This window comes from Hemitrygon akajei, chromosome 23 (genome assembly GCF_048418815.1).
Source record: "Hemitrygon akajei chromosome 23, sHemAka1.3, whole genome shotgun sequence".
NCBI lineage: Eukaryota > Metazoa > Chordata > Chondrichthyes > Myliobatiformes > Dasyatidae > Hemitrygon > Hemitrygon akajei.
In genome coordinates, this window is record NC_133146.1 from 36,136,314 (window position 1) to 36,158,601 (window position 22,288).

At 41.2% G+C, this 22,288-nt stretch overlaps 2 protein-coding genes across 6 annotated transcripts in view; both read right to left on the bottom strand.

Annotated features, from left to right (window-relative positions):
* The window catches only part of LOC140715349 (monocarboxylate transporter 12-like), a 116,860-nt gene extending 103,071 nt beyond the window's left edge, over nt 1–13,789 (bottom strand). Inside the window, exon 1 of the mRNA XM_073027404.1 lies at nt 13,717–13,789. Coding sequence (XP_072883505.1) covers nt 13,717–13,756 — 40 coding nt within the window. The 5' untranslated portion in view covers nt 13,757–13,789. The remainder of the gene's footprint in view (nt 1–13,716) is intronic.
* Nucleotides 13,790–18,000: 4,211 nt separating this feature from the next.
* LOC140715352 (pantothenate kinase 1) overlaps nt 18,001–22,288 on the bottom strand; it is a 99,448-nt gene continuing 95,160 nt past the window's right edge. For all 5 annotated transcript variants that reach the window (XM_073027412.1, XM_073027414.1, XM_073027413.1 and 2 more), the window contains exon 7: nt 18,001–21,526. In XM_073027412.1, the coding sequence (XP_072883513.1) occupies nt 21,467–21,526 (60 nt within the window). In that variant the 3' untranslated portion in view covers nt 18,001–21,466. The remainder of the gene's footprint in view (nt 21,527–22,288) is intronic.

Consider the following 22,288-nt stretch of genomic DNA (forward strand, 5'->3'; position numbering starts at 1 on the left):
GAATTGTAACGGGGGACTTCAATATGCAAGGGGATTGGGAAAATCAGGCTGGTGATGGATCACAAGAGAGGGAATTTGTTGAATGCCTACGAGATGACTTTTTAGAGCAGCTTGTGCTTGAGCCTAGTAGGGAAAATGCTATCTTAGATTGGGTTTTGTGTAATAGCCCAGATATTAATAGGGAGTTTAATGAAAAGAAATCCTTAGGGGCAGTGATCATGATATGATCGAATTTATACAGCAATTTAAGAGGGAGAAGCATAAGTCACATGTATCCCTCGAGCCAAACTTTTGTCGGCTGATAGATCCTACTTACTTACAAGGGGGGCAGGTGCACGCCCTGTCGCTCTCCTCGCTCGCTCGGTCGGTCGCTCTGTCCGGACTGCGACCGCCGCAGCCCCGGCACGGGGACCTCCAGCCCTTACCTTGTCCTCTCACCCCACTCACGACCAGCCACACCTGGCCAGGGCAGCAGGCGGGCGGGAGGCTGTCTAATGCGGCAATGAAACCTACAAAACTGCTTCAGTACCTTGAGTCCAAGCACCCTGCACTTAAAGACAAACCCATAGAGTTTTCTGAGAGGAAAAAATGTGAGCAAGTGGGACAGAAGCAAGTGCTGATAGCCACGAAAACTAAATTGTGGAATAGACTGGACATAAGGAACCCCCTTCGAATATCGCTGTATTCCGGTCGTGATTACCACTACCCGCCCCATTCCCCCCCCATCAGCCTGTCTGCAAGAATATAAGAATATTGTCATTATTAAACCGGTCCGCGGTGCAAAAAAGGTTGGTGACCCCTAAGTGAAATGGAGAGAAAATTCAAACATCAACGGTGCCGAGGGACTTAGGAGTCTTCATGCAAGACTCCCAGAAGGTTAATTTAGTTAAAGAGTCTGTGGTAAAGAAGGAAAATGCAATGTTGGCACTTATTTCAAGAGGAATAGAATATAAAAGCAATAAGATAATGCTGAGGCTTTATAAGACACCAGTCAGGTCGCACTTGGCATACTGTTAACAGGTCTGAGTCCCATATTTCAGAAGAAATGTGTTGTCATTGGAGAGAGTCCAGAGGAGGTTCACAAGGATAACTCTGGGAATGAAGAGGTTAATGTGTGAGAAGCGTTTAGCAGCTTTGGGCCTGCACTCACTGGAATTTAGAAGAATGCGTGGGGATCTTATTGAAACCTACCAGATTTTTAAAAGACTAGACAAGGTGGATATGGAAAGGATGTGGGGGTATCCAGGACTGGAGGGCACAGCCTCAAAATTGTGTTGAGACCCTTTAGAACAGAGGTAAAGAGGAATTTTTTATCCAGCAAGTAGAGAGTCTATGGATTGCTCTTCCACAGACTGCTATAGAGGCCAGGTCTGTGGGTATATTTAAAGCAGAAGCTGGTAGTTTCCTGATTGGTCAGGGCATCAAAGGATATGGCAAGAAGACTTCACAACACAACTTGACATAGACACAGCCATCCCAGGAAACAGCTCCTGCTCACGCTTGACATCCTCCTTGGACCCGTACTCAATATCTCAGCTACAGGTGGGGAAATCACTTTAAGAGTTAGTACCTTCCAATTATACAAATGGTACGTAGGGAACTACCAGCCTTTAAAGCACTCACTCCACCAGGACTATTAAGGTTCAGGTATGTTCAGGGTGTTACGGTACTCTGGGTCAAGATTGGCTGGAATAGATTACTCCCCAAAACAGAAGGCCAAATCCTGAGAAGCCAGATAATTTCCCCCAACAACAGTCTTTCCTTCTTTGTCAAAGGGATTGATATCAGTGGTATCCCTTCTGTGATGTAGTAAGGAGTCTTCATACAAATTCAGCAATCTGACCTGTTGATCCAGTGAGCAAGTCAAACACCATCCATAGGAATGTATAATAAGATCTCATACTACAAATTAGCATTCACCACTTTGTCGTTCTAGAATGCAGGGAGATACTTGCTCCTGATTAATCACTTGATAGTGAGAAAACACAAAAAACAACCGAATTACAAGAATTGCTCCCCAAGTAGTTAATTCCTCTGAAATGTGAGCATATCATTCCTGGAATAAAGTTGCTCAAATTTCTACCAAATTTCAACTCAAATTTCATATGGCCACTATGAAAAATGAGTCATCCCTGAAACCAATTACAAAAACCATGGGGAAAAAAGTAACAAAGTAACAGATTAAAACACAATGGACACGTAACAGATGAGAATGCAAACCTCAAAGCCCAGGTTGTGCTCTTCTTTTAAAACTTATTTTAAAACATGGAACTGCAAAAACTTAAAACACACACAGTTAATTTCTCACAGAGATACAGCACTTATCAGAGAACTGATAAGGAGAAAGCAACTGTGCGGGGCCCAACACATTCACAGTCTCTTAAGGGCAAAGTCCTCACACACACACACACACACACGCACGCGCGCGTGCAAACCGATGCGGGTGGCCACGCCTCACGTTTCTCTGCATTTAGATCATTCACACTCTATTTACAGGAAAGATGGATGCAGGTAAAATGGCCCTCTCCCTACAACAATGAGGCAACAGCCAACCCCTGATTCCCACTATTGGCAATCGTCAGCTGATATCCTTTGCAGGGAACCCTGAATGGAATGTGAGGAATCTGGCAGAGGACGAAAGGAACCCTTATCTGCAGAGGACTTGAAGAGTGGCTCTTCCCTCTCAACAGTCTTCCTCTCTTTTTCCTCCAGACAGTATTTCCACATTGCATAGAGGGTGGGGGTAGGGACCCCATTTACCAACTCTACCAGAACCCCAGCTTTAAACCATGCTAAAACCGTTACCGTATGGGACATACAGGACTCCTCCACTCCCTAACTACCTATCTAACTTTTGTAATTGGCTACACGCATCCTGCTCTACATACGCTAAACCTTGTAATAATTGAATTGCTGTGCTTATAGAATAACTAACAGCTGGTGCTATGAAAGGCATTGGGGTTTTAATTTACATTCAGTGAGAGTGGTTCACCTAAATTTCGGCACTGCTGTTACCTGAACCCGTGGTGATGCATTATACTCGGGGGAAACAAGCAGTGTTCTCAGAACGTTATTGATAATGTGTTGGCACAATATGCTCTCTAAGGCTCACACCAGTACCTCCCTCATCCCATAACCTCAATAACCATGCAATCAATGCCTTTTGTCTGTACCTGTTCCCTAAACTCACTAATTCCTTAGTGAGCTCTGTTGCCTCGAAGCTATCCATTACACTGTTCCCCACACATTACTGAGCTTCCTCACCCTCTCCCTCCTGAGAGGAAGAAGCTGCGGATCGATGTTCCTCACAGCAGGTGTGGGAACGCATAATTAACTGGCCTGGCCGGTAATGTTTCGGACACACAAAGGAGAAGGTGATCATCTTGAGGATTAAACCGATGGATCCACTCCACTCTCTCTCCCTCTTTTTCATCATCCAGCCAGCCATCCCCATCTCCCTGCCCCACAGCAGGATCGTCGGCTCGTCTCAACATGGCTCAGACCTTAACAGGATCAGGTTCCCGACTGGCCCTTCGAGCCGCCTCTAAATTCTGTACTTTCATAAAATCTGTATTTTCATATCTTCTAGCTTTGTAACCCTACTCTGAGCCATCAACAGTAATTCACTCAGAATAACAGAGTGCTGACTGAGATCTTCCAACACATTCTTAAGGCTCATTATTGTTTTATACTGATGTCTTACAATTGTTGCAAGCAGCCCGAAAGCATCCTGTTGGCTATCTTTTCTTCTGGGAAAACCCAACGATTTAAGTATAGAAACAATGTGATATCCCATTTCAACCCCGGCAAATCTAACTGGTCTGACCAGTCTACCGGCATCCTGTAAGCTGGCAAGACTTCCAAAGCCCTCACTCTGTCCACCCTGGGATTCTGCATCTCTCATACTGAGGGTCCTCTCTTTTAAATAACCTCTTAAATAAATGCATTTCTGCTTTAAAAGAAAACAGACCCTGCTTGCAGCAGCCCAAATGTAATGCTGAATCAGGCTCAAGGGTCTGGCAAGTGAGACACTGACTTCAAATAGGTATATCAATCATTTATTTACAAACAGTAAAAGTTCAAACAAACTTTCATGTTCCCCAGGTTACAAGCACTGCAAAGCTGAATATTCAACAAACATTCTTAGTTAAAAGTGCACTCAGAGCATACCTTCCCAATTGTCATTTGCATTATTGCCTAAAACAAAGGAAGAAGAGAGCAGGTCCCTTCCACGTGCTACTTTATATTCCCAGAATATTTGAAAATAGACACCAGGCAGGTATCCAATGGGAAAAGCAGCTGCAGTTTCTAAACTAACCAATCACTAAGGTAGTGACTTTTGACAATCAGAATAAGGCATGCCCCCATAGAACAGTTGATATACAGGTCCCATCAGAGTCTTTTTACACGTGCAGTTGTTTAGCTCTATCAACGATGATTCAACACCCTCTGACCCTATGTGACCACTTTCTAATTATTTGATTTCATTTTTCAACAAAGCAATGCTCCCCTCTCTATCTTCTTGCCTGTCCTTTTGCTAGAATGTGTATCCTTGGACATTAAGCTCCCAGCTATAATCTTCGATCAGCCATGTTTCAGCGAAGCCTGCCAATCTGCAGCTGTGCTGCCCCTTCATCTATCTCATTCTGTATACTGCGCGCATTCCAATATAACACCTTCAGTCCTGTATATACCCTTTTTGACTTTGTCCGCCTTTTACGTCGCAGCTCATCCTGTTGACTGAAATTTTGCCCTATCAACAGCCTGTCCTCATTACACATTTCCTCTGTTTGTAAACCAGCTTACTCCTCTTCAGCACTGTTACCTGCTTTTCCTATGATTCTTCTTGCATTGAAATATAAGCAGCTCAGGACAATAGTCACACCATGCTCAACCTTTTGATTCCTAACTTTCTTTGAGGTTTACCAAGATGTGTCTGGTGTGCAACTGAAAATGGAGTCGAATACTGGGTCAGCTTGTCTATAATTTCAGAGGCTGGCTACAATAGAGTGTTTTTTAAGCCACTTTAGAAAAGACCTCGGTGATGCTAAAGACCCACACAGGTGAAAAAGTGTCTCCCAACTGCCAACTGAAAGTGAATGTGGCACATGAAGGCCAGACACAGCAGTTAGAGCTTTATATGCTGAAAAGTGGAGGACCAGCACTTTCTGGACATGAATAGTTGAGAAAAATCCAATTAGACAGGCACACGATCAAAGCTCTCAGTGTGTCATCAACGGGCAACTGCAGCCCAAAGGTAGCACTAACCAGAGACTGTTGCAGCTGCTTAATGATAATGAGTAGGTGTCTGAGAAAGGTACTGGTAAACTCAAAGGCATGGAGACCAGAATTAAACTGGATGAAGCAGGAACACCAAGATACCATAAAATGTGTCCATGCCTTACGCATTACATCCTAAAGTGGATGCTGAACTTCAGAGCTTGGAGGTGTCTGACATTCTGTCCAAAGTTGAGTGGAGTGATTGGGCCACACCCATTACCCCGATGATCACAAAAGGGACGGCTGGAGCTGTTTCTATGTGGGGATTTCAAAATAGGCATCAACCCTCTGCTGCGTATTGTGCAGTATCCCCGGCCGTGAATAGAAGACATTTTTGCGTTGTTCACAGGTGGGGAGAGGTTTTGAAAGACTGACTTATCGCAAGGCTATTCCAAATGGAGATTAAGGAGTCAAGCAGGAAGTTCCTCACAATCAACACACAAGGGACTGTTCCAGTATAATCTTCTTGCTTTTGCCGTCGCATCAGCTCCAGCAATTTGGTAAAGAACAAGTACTCCAAGTTATTCCAGGAACACAATGTTACCTTGATAACATCATCGTGTCTGGCAAGAGTGATGAAGAGCACCTCCAGAACCTTGGTAAAGTGCTGATCAGGCTGAGTGAGTATGGTCTATGCGCAAAGAGAGAGAAATGTGAGTTTTTCAAGAATGAAATCTCATACTGTGGACATGGCATTGACAAGCACGGCTTCCATAGGTCACAAAAGAAGATTGAAGCAATATTGCAGGCACCCAAACCAGAAAATGTGTCACAACTCAGGTCATACTTGGGCTTTGTACGCTACTACCACAGATATCTTTCACATCTTGCTACAGTGCTGCACCCGTTGAACCGACAGGAGCAATGTGGGAGTGGGAGTGGGCATATGACCCATCCCTGCCCATCAGACTGGCGTGCAATGCATCCCTTTATGGAATTGGTGCTGTTTTGTCAAACACTGTGAAAGATGGATCTGAATGTCTGATTGCATTTGCTTCAAGAATACTGACGAGCACAGAATGCTATACGCACAGATCGACCGAGAGGCCCTTAGTCTAGTATGGGGAGTAAAGAAGTTTCACCACTACTTCAGTGGATAAAAGTTTACTCTAGTGACAGACCAGCAGCCCCTTGTACCCATTTTCAATCCCAGGAAGGGAATCCCAGTGACATCTGTTATCTGGTCGCAATGTTGGGCGCTTTTCCTAGGAGCCCACTGTGATGTCATAGAGTTCAAGTGTACCAAACAACACAACAACATTGATGGCTTGTCACGTCTTCCACTGTTGACAACTGAAGAAGGGAAGTCTTCATTCGGTGACCCACGACCAGCTGTCAGTAACAAATTCTGAAATATAAGGAGAAACAAGGAATGATCCGATATTGTCAAAAGTCTATGACATCACTATGCAAGGATGCCAACTCATGGCAATTCCAGTCTTCCAGAGTTCTCAGCGAGATGAGACCAAATATCTGTACGTCAAAGAACCCTGATGCATGAATCTCGTGTTGTGGTTCTCTCTAAACTGTGCACCAGAGTGTTCGAGAATCTGCATGAAGGGCAGCTGGGTACAGTCAAGGTGAAGAGTCTCACCTGGAGCTATGAGTGATGGCCGGGAATAGATAGACAGATTGAAGACTTGACCAAAAGCTGTTCGGGATGCCACAAAGTTCAAAATGCACCCCCACAGCACGATTACACCCATGGGAGTATCCATCTTCACCATGGCAAAGAGTGCACATTGACTTACTGGGTCATTCATGAACTCCATGCTCATTCGAAGTGGCCTGAGGTCATACCAATGAAGTCAACCATATCAGAAAAGACTGTTTCCACTCTGAGGACTGCCTTCTCCAGAAGTGGCTTACCAGAACAAACTGTGCGTGAGACCAGACCACAATACATGTCACAAGAGTTCAGACTACTCATGAAGAAAAATGGCATCAAACATTTCAAGTCAGCTCCTCACCACCCAGCAATGAATGGGCTTGCTGAAAGGTTTATCCGATCCTTCAAAAAGTTCATTAAAGCTTTGGACAAGGAAGACATTTCTCTACAGCACAAGGGGGACAACTTCTTTTTTTGTGTATTGAAACTCTGTTCATGCAATGACAAATCAAACACCTTCAATGCTGTTCATGAACAGGAATCTGAGATCTCACTTAAACCAAATCTACAGAGGGAAGTGCAGAATAAACAGTTCAGCCAGTTGCCAAGTGAATCAGCAAGGGGTTTCGAGGTTGGACAGGAAGTTCTAGTGTATGATTACTGAGAGGACAAGTGGACACTCAGTGGGATAGCTACAAGAACTGGAACACTGATGTACACAGTAGATGTTGGAGATCATCCATGGAGGCATCTTGTGGACCAGATACTGATGCTCAACCAAAGAACACACCTGAGTCACCTACATTTAACAAGACAGACATATTACAGCCACCTGACTTAACTCTCAGTGATGGTCATGTCACCAACAGCAACATGACACCTGCAACAAAGGAAGTTGTCTTTGACAAGACACCGGCTGAACCGGACTCCGCTCCACAGGGCCAGGGGTGCCATGCTGAAAGAAACCGAGCACCACCCAAAAAACTGTACCTTCAGTATAGTGAAGTTAGCTATGGACTGTTTTTGTGAAAACATGTTTATTTGAATATAGTTTGTTAAAAGAAATTTGCATGTTTTGTTCCATGTACAGTTTTATGTTACATTAATCTAAAGGGGGAGGAAGTGTAATGTACGGATCTATTTCTTTCAGCACAATGACTCCTCTTAGCACTAATTATTGACTGATAACTTATGCACACTTATTGATTTGTTTCTCTTTCTGCGAAGTGAATGTACATGTTAATTTCACCTCCAAATGCATGCCTTTACTTATTTAAAATGTAGTTGTACAGACAAAACAGAAAGCATATTGGCCCAAGGAAGAACCATGCTGCTCAGAGGAATCAGTGGTCCAACTACAACAGTTCTTGTAGGCAATGTATCTGAGAAAGCTTCTGATATGTTAATCAGGCAGTTACTTGAGTAATGTGGCTTGGTTTTAAGCTGGAAGAGAGTTCAAGGAGCTTCAGAAAAGTTGCAAGCATTCAGATTTTGTGAATATAAAGAACCAGAATCTGCTCTGCATATATTAAGGTTATTTCATGAACTTCAAGTGGGAGATAAAAAGCTTTTTATCTTTAACATTTTAAATATGTTAAAATATTGGATGCATTTTTTAAATTTGCAGGTAAATTATGGAGAATATAATATATTATATATATATATATATATATATATACATATTTGTCACCTGATAGAGGTGTACAAGATAATGAGAGGCATTGATCATGTGGATAGTCAGAGGAATTTTCCCAGGGCTGAAATGGTTGCCACAAGAGGACACTGGTTTAGGGTGCTGGGGAGTAGGTACAGAGGAGATTTCAGGGGTAAGTTTTTTACTCAGAGTGGTGAGTGCGTGGAATGGGCTGCCGAGCAGATATGATAGGGTCTTTTAAGAGGCTTTTAGATAGGTACATGGAGGGTAGTAAAATAGAGGGCTATAGATAAACCTAGTAATTTCTAGTTTGGCACAACTTTGTGGGCCGAAGGGCCTGTTTTGTGCTGTAGGTTTTCTATGTTTCTATGAATATCTTGAATATTTTTTGTTATCTTTTATGAAGTTTTTTATTTAAACAGCAAAGAGGCAGTGGGAAAGTAGGACATTTTGGAAGATATACTGTATTATGGAGCACAGATTTATTTATGGAAAAAAAGATGATCTATCATTCTCTGTGCTAAAGACATCAAACATAACAACAGCTAGGGGTTTATGAAGTGATCATATATATCTAATATCACCCTGTCCTACAGGCTGGCCAGTAGACAATGAAGAGAGATAAAAAAAACATAGCTTACATATCACACCCTCAGACTATCACAAATTACTTGATAGGCAATGATTTTTTTGCTGTCTATGCTGTTTCATATTTCTTTCAAATTGAAAATCATACCAACACAATTTCAGAAAGAAACAAATGGGATTCTATAATTCCAGAGCTACAGAGAACAAGATTCAAATCCCTTAATAGATAAGAGGAGAAAGGAATAAAGCTTTGGCCATAGCAAGTCTACTAATGTGTGGATAAACAGCAAAGAAAGTAATGGTATCCCTAAACATCTATCTCACCTGTGTACAAACACATTTAAAGGGAATCTATATAGCTAAAAGGGAAAGGAAAATAGGTTATATTGAGAAGATGGGACGTACAAGGTTGCAGGAGGCAATTATGTGTCTCAGGAACTAGTAAATACATAATGGTTTAGGGTTGGGGCACTAGTACATACACATTGGGTTAGGATGTTTGTACAGTTAAATTCTATGACATTCAGAAGTGTGAGATTGAGGGTCTTGAAGATCAACTGTCCAATGTTGTGAATCAGGCATTATGGAGATCACTAGGTTAAGACTGAGCCCATCACTCTTCCCAAGGAAAGCTGGAGGAGCAGGAAATTTGCATTCTCCCATTCACATGGTTCTGTTTCTATAAGCACCTATGACAAAGAGCATATCCAACTGGGAACAGTTCAGTGAACTAGGGATTTCCTCCTTTGGAGCGAAGGAGGATGAGAGGTGTATAAGATGATAAGAGGTATTGATAGAGTGAACAGCCAGTGTCTTTTGCTCCCAGGGTAAAATTGGCTAATATGAGAGGACATAATCTGAAGGGGACTGGAGGAAAATATAAAGGGACGTCAGGGGTAGTTTTTGTATAAACAGAGAACAGTGGGTGTGTGGATTGAGCTGCCAGGGGTGGTGATCACAAAGTACACCGCAGCTGCTGTGGTCAAATCAACACGTACAAACAAGCTGGATGAACTCAACATCCGTTGAAATGGGTAGTCAATGTTTTGGGCCGAGACCCTTCCTCAGGACTGGTGGTGGTGATAGAGGCAGACACATCAGGGACATTTAAGAGACTCCCATGCACATGAACGCAGGTGATTTGGAGGGCTATGCAAAGGAAAGCGTTAAATTTATCTTGCCGTAGGTTAATAGGTCAGTACAACGCTGTGGGCTGAAGGACCTGTACTGTTCGATGTTTTAAAAGTCACAGAGCTAGCCAGTGTTCCAGTTGCAATTGGAGCTGTTGACAGTAATTTGGGTGCAAGACCCCTTTAATATCTCGATGACATAATTCAATGGTCTCTAATTCAATAGGGAATATTCCAATATTGTTATTTATTTACTTATTTATGTATTAATTATTTTGTATTGAAGTTTGTCTTATTTTGCACATCAGTTGTTTGACCATCTTTGTGCGTAGTTTTTCATTCATTCCATTGTATTTCTTTACATCTACTGTGAATGCCCGCAAGGAAACGGATCTCTGGGCAGTGTATGGTGTCATATATGTGCTTTGAAATGAAATTTACTTTGAACATTGAAAAGGGGGTTAATACATTTGTGAGAACTGGCAACACCTTTTGCTGATGTCAGCTGAAACCTTTTGACTTGGTTCAGCTTTAATCTTGCTTTATTAAGGGATGTTCTGCACCGTGACATTGGTAGCAATTCAAAGATACTGCAGGCCGCGATTAGAACATCAACATCAGTTTTCCTCAAATCACCCAGCAGGCCTTCTCCGATATTTTTTTCATTCGATGTAGCTTCATTCTCTTCGCAGTCTGTGGCCTGGCAGCTAACTAATTATGTTCAGAACTTGCTGCAGGCATCATTTCTAATTATGGTTACGGAATCGAGAAGTGCTTGACGGATATTTAAGTGCTCTGCCCTCCTTCAAGTATTGAGTAACTTCTCAGTTTTCAACCTCAGTTCGTGGTTTACTCCTGCCACACAGCCTCTCAGGAACACGACTGCAAATTCCGACTGTTAACGCTCCTAACGTTAGAGATTAGTGCAACGATTCTTCGAAATAACATTAGATTAACCTTGCGGAGGCTCACTGGGGACGCAAACAAATGAAATACCTCTGGGGTTAAACATTAAAGATGAACTAAAGGTCTTAGGTTAATATTTTCAGCAATCAACTTCCAGCTTCTATTAACATACCAGTTGACATTAGAGCGATAAGAAGCTATACCCTTAGGATTATAGAAAAAGAATCGGGACACACCCAACCCTCTCCACATTACCTAATCGATTTTCTTAGTTAAATGTTGGTCCAATATACTGCTAAAGTTACTGATGTTTTAGCAACGCAGACTGCACTATGAGCGGACCATGCCACACACTGCCCGAGAGACTGACAGTATATCCACAGCGGACTTCATTCGTCCAACGCAATCCTACACCATCACAATCTAGTCCTTTCCTAGGGTGTTACACAACTTGTCAGGTTTCATCCTATTAATATCGCGAAGAAACGAATCTCGAAGATCTCCCGGTCTTCTTGCATCTCGAATTTCCGGGCGCAAGCCTTGTGGCTCAGTTTCCCGATGCTCGGGAATTTTACTCTATATAGTCTTTCTGGAGTTTCTCAAACGATATGTTTTCCTTCCCGCTAGGGAACAACATACACTACACTAGGTGGAAATGGATCAGTGTAAAAATCTCGATGTCCTAGTCATGTTTGCTGCAGCTAAAGAGTACAAATTCCATCGCGTTAAGATTTCCTTCTCAGTTTAATGGAGCTGCATTTGAAAATCGTTATCTGCTTCAGGGTGGGGGGGGGGGGGAGCAGGCAGGGGATAGGCAGGAGAGGTGAAGAAGGAATGTAAGGGGAAAGCACTGTGGGTAGTAGAAGGCTGCAGAATCATGAGAGAGGTGATAGGCAGCTGGATGAGGAGGCAGAGTGAAAGTGGGATGGGGGATTGAAATGGATCTTACTGCTGGAACTGTAAAGCAATAGCACAAACCACTATGCTATTGAGCTAAGGATCCCACTTCCACTCTGCCTCCTCTTCCAGCTGCCTATTACCTCTCTCATGATTTTGCCTTCTTCTACATAGCGCTTTCCCCTTACATTCTTTCTTCACCTTCCCTGCCTATCCCCTCCCTGCTTCCCTTCCCCCACCCTTTGATCTTTCCTATGATTGGTTTTTCACCTGGCACCTTCCCCCTCCCCCCACCTTCTTTATAGGGCCCCCTGCCCCCTCCTTCTTCAGTCCTGATGAAGGGTCTCGGCCCGAAACGTTGACTGCTCTTTTCAACGGATGCGACCTGCTGATTTCCTCCAGCCTGTTGTACGTGTTGATAATGAATCTAGAAGGGGGGGGGGGGTGTCACAGTCTCAAATTAACGGACAGTTCATCTGGGTTGTAATAAGGAGAATCTTCACTGAACTCTCAGAGTTCTTCATCTTGGAGAGCTATGGAAAATTGGTCGTTCATTGTTTTCTAAATTGAGAGCTGCTTATTAGAGGGATACTGTATGATGTTGAGGTAGAACACTGAATGGCAGCTCCTAATTTAAGTTCTTACAGTCCTACACTGGAGATGGTATCCTCTCAAGTTTCAGCGGTTTTCTTATTATACATAGTATCTGGGATGTCTAAATTAAGAGAACCTTATGTTCATCCAATAGTGGATGCTGAGAATCAAAATAAAATACTGCGCTCGTCAGAAATGTGAAATAAATGCAGAAAATGCTGGAAACACTTATCAAATAGGGCAGCATAAATGGTGAAAGAGACAAAGCTCTCAAACTAACCTACATCCGTCTCTCCAACACCCCATTCTAATAGGTCTCAGATCCGAAGCATGAACTGTTTCTTTTTCTACAGTTGCTGCCTGGCCTGCTAAGTGGTTCCAGCATTTTCTGTTTTTATTTCAAGCAATAGAAGCTATTTGCAATTGGACCTGTGAGGTTGCAAACTGACATCTATGGACTGGCAAAATGTTGTAAAGATGTATCTTGGATTTCAAAGTTCAAATTAAAATTTATTATCGAGTACATACATGTTACCCCATACAATCCCGAGATTCTTTTTCTGTGGGCATACTTGGCAAATCCATAGGACAGTAACTGTAAACAGGATCATGGTTTTACCCATGATGTACTGGGCTGAATCCGCTACTTTCTGTAGGATTTTCCACTCAAAGGCATTGGTGTTCCTATACCAGGCCATAAAGCAGTCCATCGGTACACTTTCCACCACACACCTTTCAAAGTTTGCCAAAGTTTTTGAAGACATGCCAAATCTCTGCAGACACCTGAGGAAATAGAGGTGCTGTTGTGCTTTCTTCAGAAGAATGGGTCCAGTACAGGTCCTCTGAGATAGTGACACCCTGGAATTTAAAGTTACTGACTCTCTTCACTTCTGATCCATCAATGATTACTGGCTCATGGACCTCTTGTTTCCCTTTCTTGAAGTCTACTATCAGTTCTTTGGTCTTATTGATATTAAGTGAGAGGTCATTATAACACAACTTAGCCATCAAGGATTTAAGTTTTAACTTGATGCATTTCATTTCTTTTCTCAGCATACCTCCAAATAACTTGATGCATTTCACTTCTTTTCTCAGCATACCTCCAAATAGCAAATCTTCAAAGATTTACTTCGAAGAATCAAGTTACAATCTGCTGAAAGGATCCAGACTTTGGGCAGCATGAATATCCATAGTAACAGCACAACTCAGCCATTGGCTGAATAACTTGGGAGATTGTGCCACATAATTGGTTAAATCAAATTAACCAATGATACATTGTAACTGGCCACAATGGATAATCCAGGTTATTATGAGCATGGACATTGGAATGGTTAATATGAGTGTGAGTGTAAAAGCACGTGGGCAAATTTCACCTACTTTTTAAAATGCTACTCCACTGATGATCAGGAACATTACAGCACAACGAAGAAAGCATTAACATGCACACTGGTTTCTGAATCATTCAGCAGTCCAACAGAACTGCATCACTTTAAAATGTAATTTATTGAGTTTGATCTTGTTATGTATCAATAGTCAGGACATTGATTATACTTGTAAGAAGCCATTTTAAATATAATTCGGCACATTTTTGAAGATTCCATTACTGATTGAATTACCGTATATGTCAGAGTACTGAACTATAAATGCACACAAGGAAAAAGATTCCACTCCCTATGAAGGGTTGCTTTCATTCAAATCATTCATTATAGCAAGTGAAAGCATAATTCAGTGTGACCCAACTCTTTCCCTGGCAAAGAAAATTGTTCTCCTTGCTGCCACTCATGGTGACAAACAAACAGGCTGTTTGGCATCTCTCCAACAACTGAACAGTTTGAAGTTAAAACATAGAAACATAGAAAACCTACAATACAGGCTCTTCAGCCCACAAAGCTGTGCTGAACATGTCCTTACCTAAGAAATTACCTAGGGTTACCCATAGCCCTCTATTTTTCTGAGCTCCATATACCTGTCCAGGAGTCCCTTAAAAGACCCTATCGTATCCGCCTCCACCACCATTGCCAGCACTCACCATTCCACGTAAAAAAAACTTACCCCAATATGTCCTCTGTACCTGCTTCCAAGCACCTTAAAACTGTGCCCTCTCGTGTTAGCCTTTTCAGCCCTGGGAAAAAGCCTCTTGCGATCCACATAGTCAATGTCTCTCATTATCTTATACACCTCTATCAGGTCACCTCTCATCCTCTGTCACTCCAAGCAAAAAAAAGGCTGAGTTTACTCAACCTATTCTCATAAGGCCTGCTCCCAATCCAGGCAATCTGCGAGGCTGGGTTCGACGGAGCTTTCGTGTGCTGCGTCTGCGAGGCTGAGTCCAGCGGCACTGTGGAAGTCCATAGCAGGGGTATTCCCTTCTGCTGCCTGCGGGGATGACGAGTCTATCGGGACCCTGAGGACTTGTGGAAATTGTGTGGTGGTTTCTTTCGAACTTAGTCTTTTAACATCTTTGGACTATTTTTACTGTGCCCATGGTTTGTTTTTTTAATCAATTATGCTATTGTTTGCACTGTTGTAACTATATATTGTAACTATGTGGTTTTGTGCAGGTCTTGTAGCTTTAGTTTTTGGTCTTGTTTTGTCTGGTGGATTTGGAGCTCCTTTCCGGGAAACGCGCTAAGATGGTAGCACAATATTAATACGCAGCAGCCTCTCCGGACTCTGGATTGGGGATTGCCAAACGTTATGTGGATTTTCTGGTGTAGTCTGTTTTGTCATGTGTTTTTGTGATATCATTCTGGAGGAACGTTGTCTCATTTTTTAACCGCATTGCATTTATGGTTTCTAAATGACAATAAACTGAATCTGAATCCTTGTAAATCTCCTCTAAGTTATTAAGTAAGAGTGATGTTGACTGTTGAAGAGTGACCATGTACAAAATTGAAGAAAAAGATTGTAGTGTAGTATAAGATAAGCTTTATTTGTCACATGTTCATCAATACAGAGAAATGTGTCCTTTGTATCAAATTGAAACATCGAGGATTGTCATTGTGTAGCCTGCAAGTGTTATCATGCTCCCAGCAGCAACTCACCGACTCTAACCTGTAAGCCTTTCGAATACGAGAGGAAACTGGAGCATCCAGAGAAAACCCACGTGGTCATGGGGAGAACATACAAACAGCAGCAGGAATCGATATGGATCTTACTGCTGGAGCTGTAAAGCAATTGCACAAACCACTATGCTATTGAGCTAAGGTTCTTACATATATGCACCCTTTGATTTGGCAGTCATAAAAGCATAGTTTCCTTGGCCTCATGACTAACAGTAGGTAACCTAATGAGTTACTGTGGCAGATTTTGAATTACAGTAAAAGAGATCTCACACGGACCTGCAACCCTGGCAACCTGAGGCCCCGTAACTCTTTTGGGCTTCTGCCTTCAGTCTACACGGTATATTTGATCAGTAGTAAGATAAGTCTTTGTGGGACCTTACAGGTTAGCTCACACATTGCAGGTGTGCTTCTAAATCTATCTATCGATAACATGGTCTGCACAATTCAATGTCAACCACAGCTGGGAATTAGTGTGGCATGTATAACACCGAACATTTCTTATGGGAAAAATAGATCTTGAAACTCTGCCGCTTGCATTACTCTTGGTACCTGATAATTGGAAAGGGAACACTACCAAACACGTGCACTTGCTTCAGCAATAGCTAAAACAAAGCCTACTTAGCTTTCAAATGCAGGTGAAGCACCACTGAACATCAGTTTATTTTTGGCCTCTGCAGTTTCACTGTATCATCCTTAATCTTCTATATTTACAAAAAATACACAATCTGTGCAACGTTGCCTCACTATTTAATTTGTTACACCTCAGTCTTATTCTAGTAAACCACTGCTGCAATGTCCAACAGGAATAAATCTTTCTTGAAGCACTGTACCCAGGAATGAAGGCAATGTTCGGACAAAGACAAATATTCATTCTTCTTCATTGATGCAGCCTGACCTGCGGAGTTCCAGCATTTGGTGTTTGTTACTCTACATAACTTAATCACTCCCCTTAACTACTAAACCACTTAGATTTGACTTCAAAGGAAGCATTTTTGCTATTTGATCTCCCTTGCAAGCCACTTCCACAATAGTTGAAACACACCTGTTTGAATCTGGTTACCTGTGTGATCCAGAGCAGAATTTCAAATCCATTTCAGGGACCACGTAAATCATTTCCTTAATATCACTTTGTACCTCAATGCCATTGGCCTCTCTTTCAGTTTTGTTGCCTCAGAAAGTCCTCAAAATATTATTTACAACCTGACACGATCTTCAATTAGTCTTAAATGTATAATACCCATAACCTCCAAGCACTGACTCAGTATCATCTTACTGAATCAATTTGCCATTTCATCTCAAGTCCCATAAACGTCTAATATTTACAGCAGGTCTGAAGGATTGAAGTCAATCCTTTGTGTTATCAGCCTTGCAGATCTAGTTCCTTAATGTTTTGGACATTTCCTTTATTGTACTTTTTTATATATAAAGAAAGAGAGACTTCCATTTGTTTGTCCCACTCCCATCAGGGAAGAGGCTACACAGCATTAAAGCAGGACCACAAGACTCAAAAAGTTACCTCCCCAAGCCGACAGGCTGAACAACATCTTCACCCGGTGACCCACCCCACCAGCTCACTACATCCACATCAGCCATTCCTCTTCACAGGCTCTCAGCACCCTTCATTCCCCCATGCACTGCCACTTTATGCTTACACTCTACACCTCATACCGACACTGACAGTCACTGTCCTACTGTACTTTCATATGACCTGCTACTATCTAGAAGAGTTCCTCTTATCAAGAATCACGTTGTTACTTCATTTCCTGGCAGTCACCTAATGTTCAAATACTCCTGTACCCGACACTGACACAGTCACTGTCCTACCGTACTTTCATATGACCTGCTACTATCTAGAAGAGTTCCTCTTATCAAGAATCACGTTGTTACTTCATTTCCTGGCAGTCACCTAATGTTCAAATACTCCTGTACCAAGCGTCACTTAATTTATATACAAACTATGTACACAAGCTGACCTTATGTATATATAGCCACACTCAACAGTTACTTGTAGATTGTGTTTCACAGGATTGCTTTTATATTTATAGTGTTTTTCTTCTGCTGCATCTGATCCGGAGTAACAATCGTTTTGTTCTCCTTTATACTCGTGTACTGAAGAATGACAATAAACAATCTTGAATCAGTCTGTTTCCCATCCAAGCGATTTACTCCCAGCAACGCAATAAACCTGGAATCACTTATGAAACAATACTAAATCATACTGATGTCTGCAATGATGCTTAATTTTTCAGACACAATAAAAATGCTGTCATTACAAAGTTTGAAACTGGACTTACTTTAAGACTTTATTTTAAAATGTAAAATTCTATGTTCTTTCAGGTTGCTTAGAACACACATTATAGAGCCACATTTTAAAATGCTCTTTGAAGAATAACATGAAACAGACCAAAAACCAGAAATGGATGTTGAAATAGCCTACTAATTAGTGTCAAGTAAGTTTGCAACTAATCACACATATTGCATCAAGTTAATTTCAGTCCTCATTCACTTGAATTCAGGAATTAATGCTGGTGGTAAACTCAGTTTAAAATTCACATGTAGGAATTTCCCTCAATGGCAAAGTACATTATTTTTTCTTACTGAATAATAGTTATTTTTTTTAAAGACACAAAGTACATGTAAAACAGCATAGAGACAGACATGCTGGAAATATGAAATAAAATAAAAAGAAAATGCTGGGAATACTCGCATCAGGCAGTAACTGCAGAGAAAGAAACAGTTAACAGTTCAGATAGATGATTTGTTATTAGAAAATGAGGAAATGTGCAAGGTAAAACAAGTTTCAACAGAGAAAGTAAGATGTGGAGGAAATTCAGCAGAGAGGATAAAGTAAGTGGCTGAAAGGATGATAGTACGAGGAAAGCAGATAAATGACAAGGGAATGAAGGTGTATTCCAGAGAGTGGCTGAATCCAAGCAAATTATCTGAAATTGGCTGGGGAATATGGTGCGAATACTGGAATTCTGGAACAAAAGTACGGGAAAGACTGATCATCTGCAACTCTTGATCTCCATGTTATGTTCACAAGGCTGCATCTGCTTAGTAAAAAAGAGGTGGTGCACAGGAACTGCACAGGAGGTTGAGGACACTGAGATCAGACTGGGAATGAGGTAGAGAATTAAAGAGTCAGGCCAATGGAAGCTTGAGGTCATACTTGTGGATACATGGAGGTACTCTGAAAACATTCAGGCAATTTGGGTTTGGTCTCTCCAGTACAGAGATGACTATATAATTTGCAGCATACATACAGTAGAGCCTACTAAACTAGTAAAACTATCTTGTGGCGAAAGGTGCAACTGAAAGGAGAAATGGAACAATCAACCAGATGTTTTATTTTATTTAGAGATACAGTGTGGAACAGGCTGACATGGTCCAAAGAGCTGTGCCTCTCAACGATCCGTCTATTTAACACTAGGCCATCATAGGACAATTTACAATGACCAATAAACCAATGCATCTTTGGACTGTGGAAGGAATTCAGAGCACCCGGCGGAATCCCACATGTTCACAGGTAGAATGTACATATTCCTCTCAGCATTAGAATTGAACTCCAAGGCTCCAAAGTGTAATATAGACCGCCATGCTACCGTTAAGTTAAGAAGAATCTCTTTGTAAGGGTGAGGAGGAATGAGATCAGCTGTAGCATGAGAGGGATGACAAATCAGTCATGATGGAATGGTGGTGAAGACTTGACTGCCTACTTCTGCTCCTTTGTCTTATGGTCTTATAACATTGGAAGAACCAGAAGAAACTGAAAGCTGAGTCAGGTGGCAAAAGACAAGGCAAATTCTATCTAGAATGTGAAGGGAGAGGAGTGACAGCTTACTTGCAGGAAATGGAACAAGGTTGAAGGCTATGTCAATTTTGGAGGATTGGAGGGGTAAACAAATAATAATAGAGGGCAAGACATAAAAATCGCATGTTCAGAACAGATGCAACAGAGATGGGAAAAGGATTATAATGGAATTTACTTCTAATGGAAGCAGAATGGGAGGAAGTGTGGTCAATGTAGCTGTGAGAGTCCACAGGCTTGTTATGTCAACTGGATCTGAAGGAGAGATGGAGAAATCAAAGGAAAGGATCAGATGGGCTCTGTGAAGGTAAAAGTAGGGTGGAAATTGTCAAAGAAATCAAGAATAAGAAGTAGCACTAATAAAGTCACTAATGTATAGGTTGGTGTGAACTGGACTGAAACAAGGTAGACTGTATCCTTGGAAAATCCCATACTTTGTAGAAAGTGAGTAGAGTCAAAGTAACTTAAAATGATAATAAATTTACCTGGTGGTGAATGATGCAGTGGAGGGAGACTGGTTGGAGCTTTAAGCTGTCCATTGTGAGACATAAGCTGAGGTCAGGAAACCGGAAAAGGGCAAGAGTAATTTTAGTGGAAGGAAAGCGGACAAGCAAAGAGCAAAAACATGGTAAGGAAACTGATTGGGAATAAAGAATTGGAGTGGGAGGGGTGGTGTTTAGAACCAAGAAAGAAACAGAGATAGAATAACTAACTACACCAGCATTCAAGCGGAATGATCAAATTGCTCGCTTGTCTTGATCAATGTAAACAAATAGAAAAAAACTTCCTATAAATCAAAAGTGTTTGGATAAAACCAATGTGAGAATATTACAAAGGCAAAATTATACACCACCTGCCATAATGGAAATAAAACACTGGAAGAAACAAAAATCTTTTCACAAGTGTTAAGCAATTTTAAAGTCGTCCCCAACATAATTTGTCATTTTAGAAACATGATCATGGAATACATACCACAAGTAAATGTATATATAACAAACATAAAATTCAACACTGGCACCTTTCCCTGTGCATAGATCCCATGATTAAGTTCAAACACCAGATATATTGTATCCAAAACATCAGGAATTTAGTCAAAAATATCTAGCACAATGAGACGATTGCTTTTAAACAGGTTTAACATATCAGATAACAAGTTCAATGACTTAATTTGATGAACTTTCAATCATACAGTAGTTTAAATAAGTGGTTTTCTTTAATTAAACAGCACAATTATCAAAGCAGTTTCACATTTGTGGGAAGGCTTCTTCATTAACGTGACCTAAATAGTGATTTTACAAAAAGAACTGTTGTGGAGAGTTCAGCACTTCTGTCAAAAATGTGGCTACATCAATAACTGATCAGCTTTTTAAGCTGGTCTTGATACAGTTTGGGGGGGGTGTGTATGCATGTGTTTTCAAAGAAAATCATTTATAAAGTCTTATTCAGCACAGTTTTAAAAAGGCAACATAAATCTATGTGCTGCAATATTCACAATACTTCAGTTTTGTAGTTTCATTTGAAATCAAGGGCAGGGTTTGAAATAAGATGAGAAAGAATTTAAATCTTTCAGGTCATTTATAAATAATACTTAAAATGATTACAGTTTGATCATTCACAAGGCAGTACATCCCAGAAAAGGGAAAAAAATTCAGCCCATATTTATACAGTAATTATTTTCCATTATTAATACATGAAACCAGTGTGTTTTGGCTATTTTGCATGGTTTAAAATTGCTACAGTATTTACAACAGTGGGTTATTTAATATCCCTTTGAAATGAGTCTCAGTGCAGCAGAACAGGACCTGCTGTAAAATTGTGTGAAAATTATTAGTTAATTGTTTGGTTAGAGGAGTTCACTTTGCCATTAATTTCCATTCAGCAGCTTTTCATATAATGACAAGTTTTGTTGATAGTTGTGGTCTACTCAGCACTTCAGTGGACATCTGTCATCTTCAATAATTCCAGCAATGCCCCGACTGCTCCAAAATAGCCCTGCAGGATCAAAAGGGAACAGAATTGATGAGGCAGTCAATCATTTTCTCCATGAATGGTAGGCAGCTATTCAGTAAGACACAGCACATTAAGGCAAAGTAATCCCAGACACTATAGATAGAACAGTGTGAAATATCTGATCCACATCTGCACCATTGACTTCAGAAACTAAGCGTTCAAAGTCAGTTTTTTCCCTTGAGATTTAGTTTTCCTAACTCTTTAATTGCTGTTTCCTCTTCTGCAAGAAATTACACAGATAAATTCTTAGCAAGCTTGTCTTTGGTCAATTACACAATACGTTGACACATCCTCATGAGCTATCCACTGGATAGGAAGAATGCCAACTATTTTTGCCACATGATAGTACAGCTGGATTAAATAATAAACATTTCTGCAGTGTGATACAAAAATTTAAATCCACTCATAAATAGGAAAAGATTGACAGTGCATACATACAGTATACAAATCAAATATTGCAACTTGATAATGGTATATTATTAAAGCCTAATAATGGTCTAAGCAGCCTCCAACTTGATGGCACCAACATTGATTTTTCTAGTTTCCGGTAATTTCACTACACACCCTCTTCTCTCTCTCCCCATTCCCCCTTATCCCCTTTCTCCAACAAGAGAAAATCTGCAGATGCTGGAGATCTGAGCAACACACACAGAATGCTGGAGGAACTCAGCAGGCCAGGCAGCATCTATGAAGAAGAGTAAACAGTCGATGTTTCCGGTTGAACCCCTACCACTTGCTCTTCTC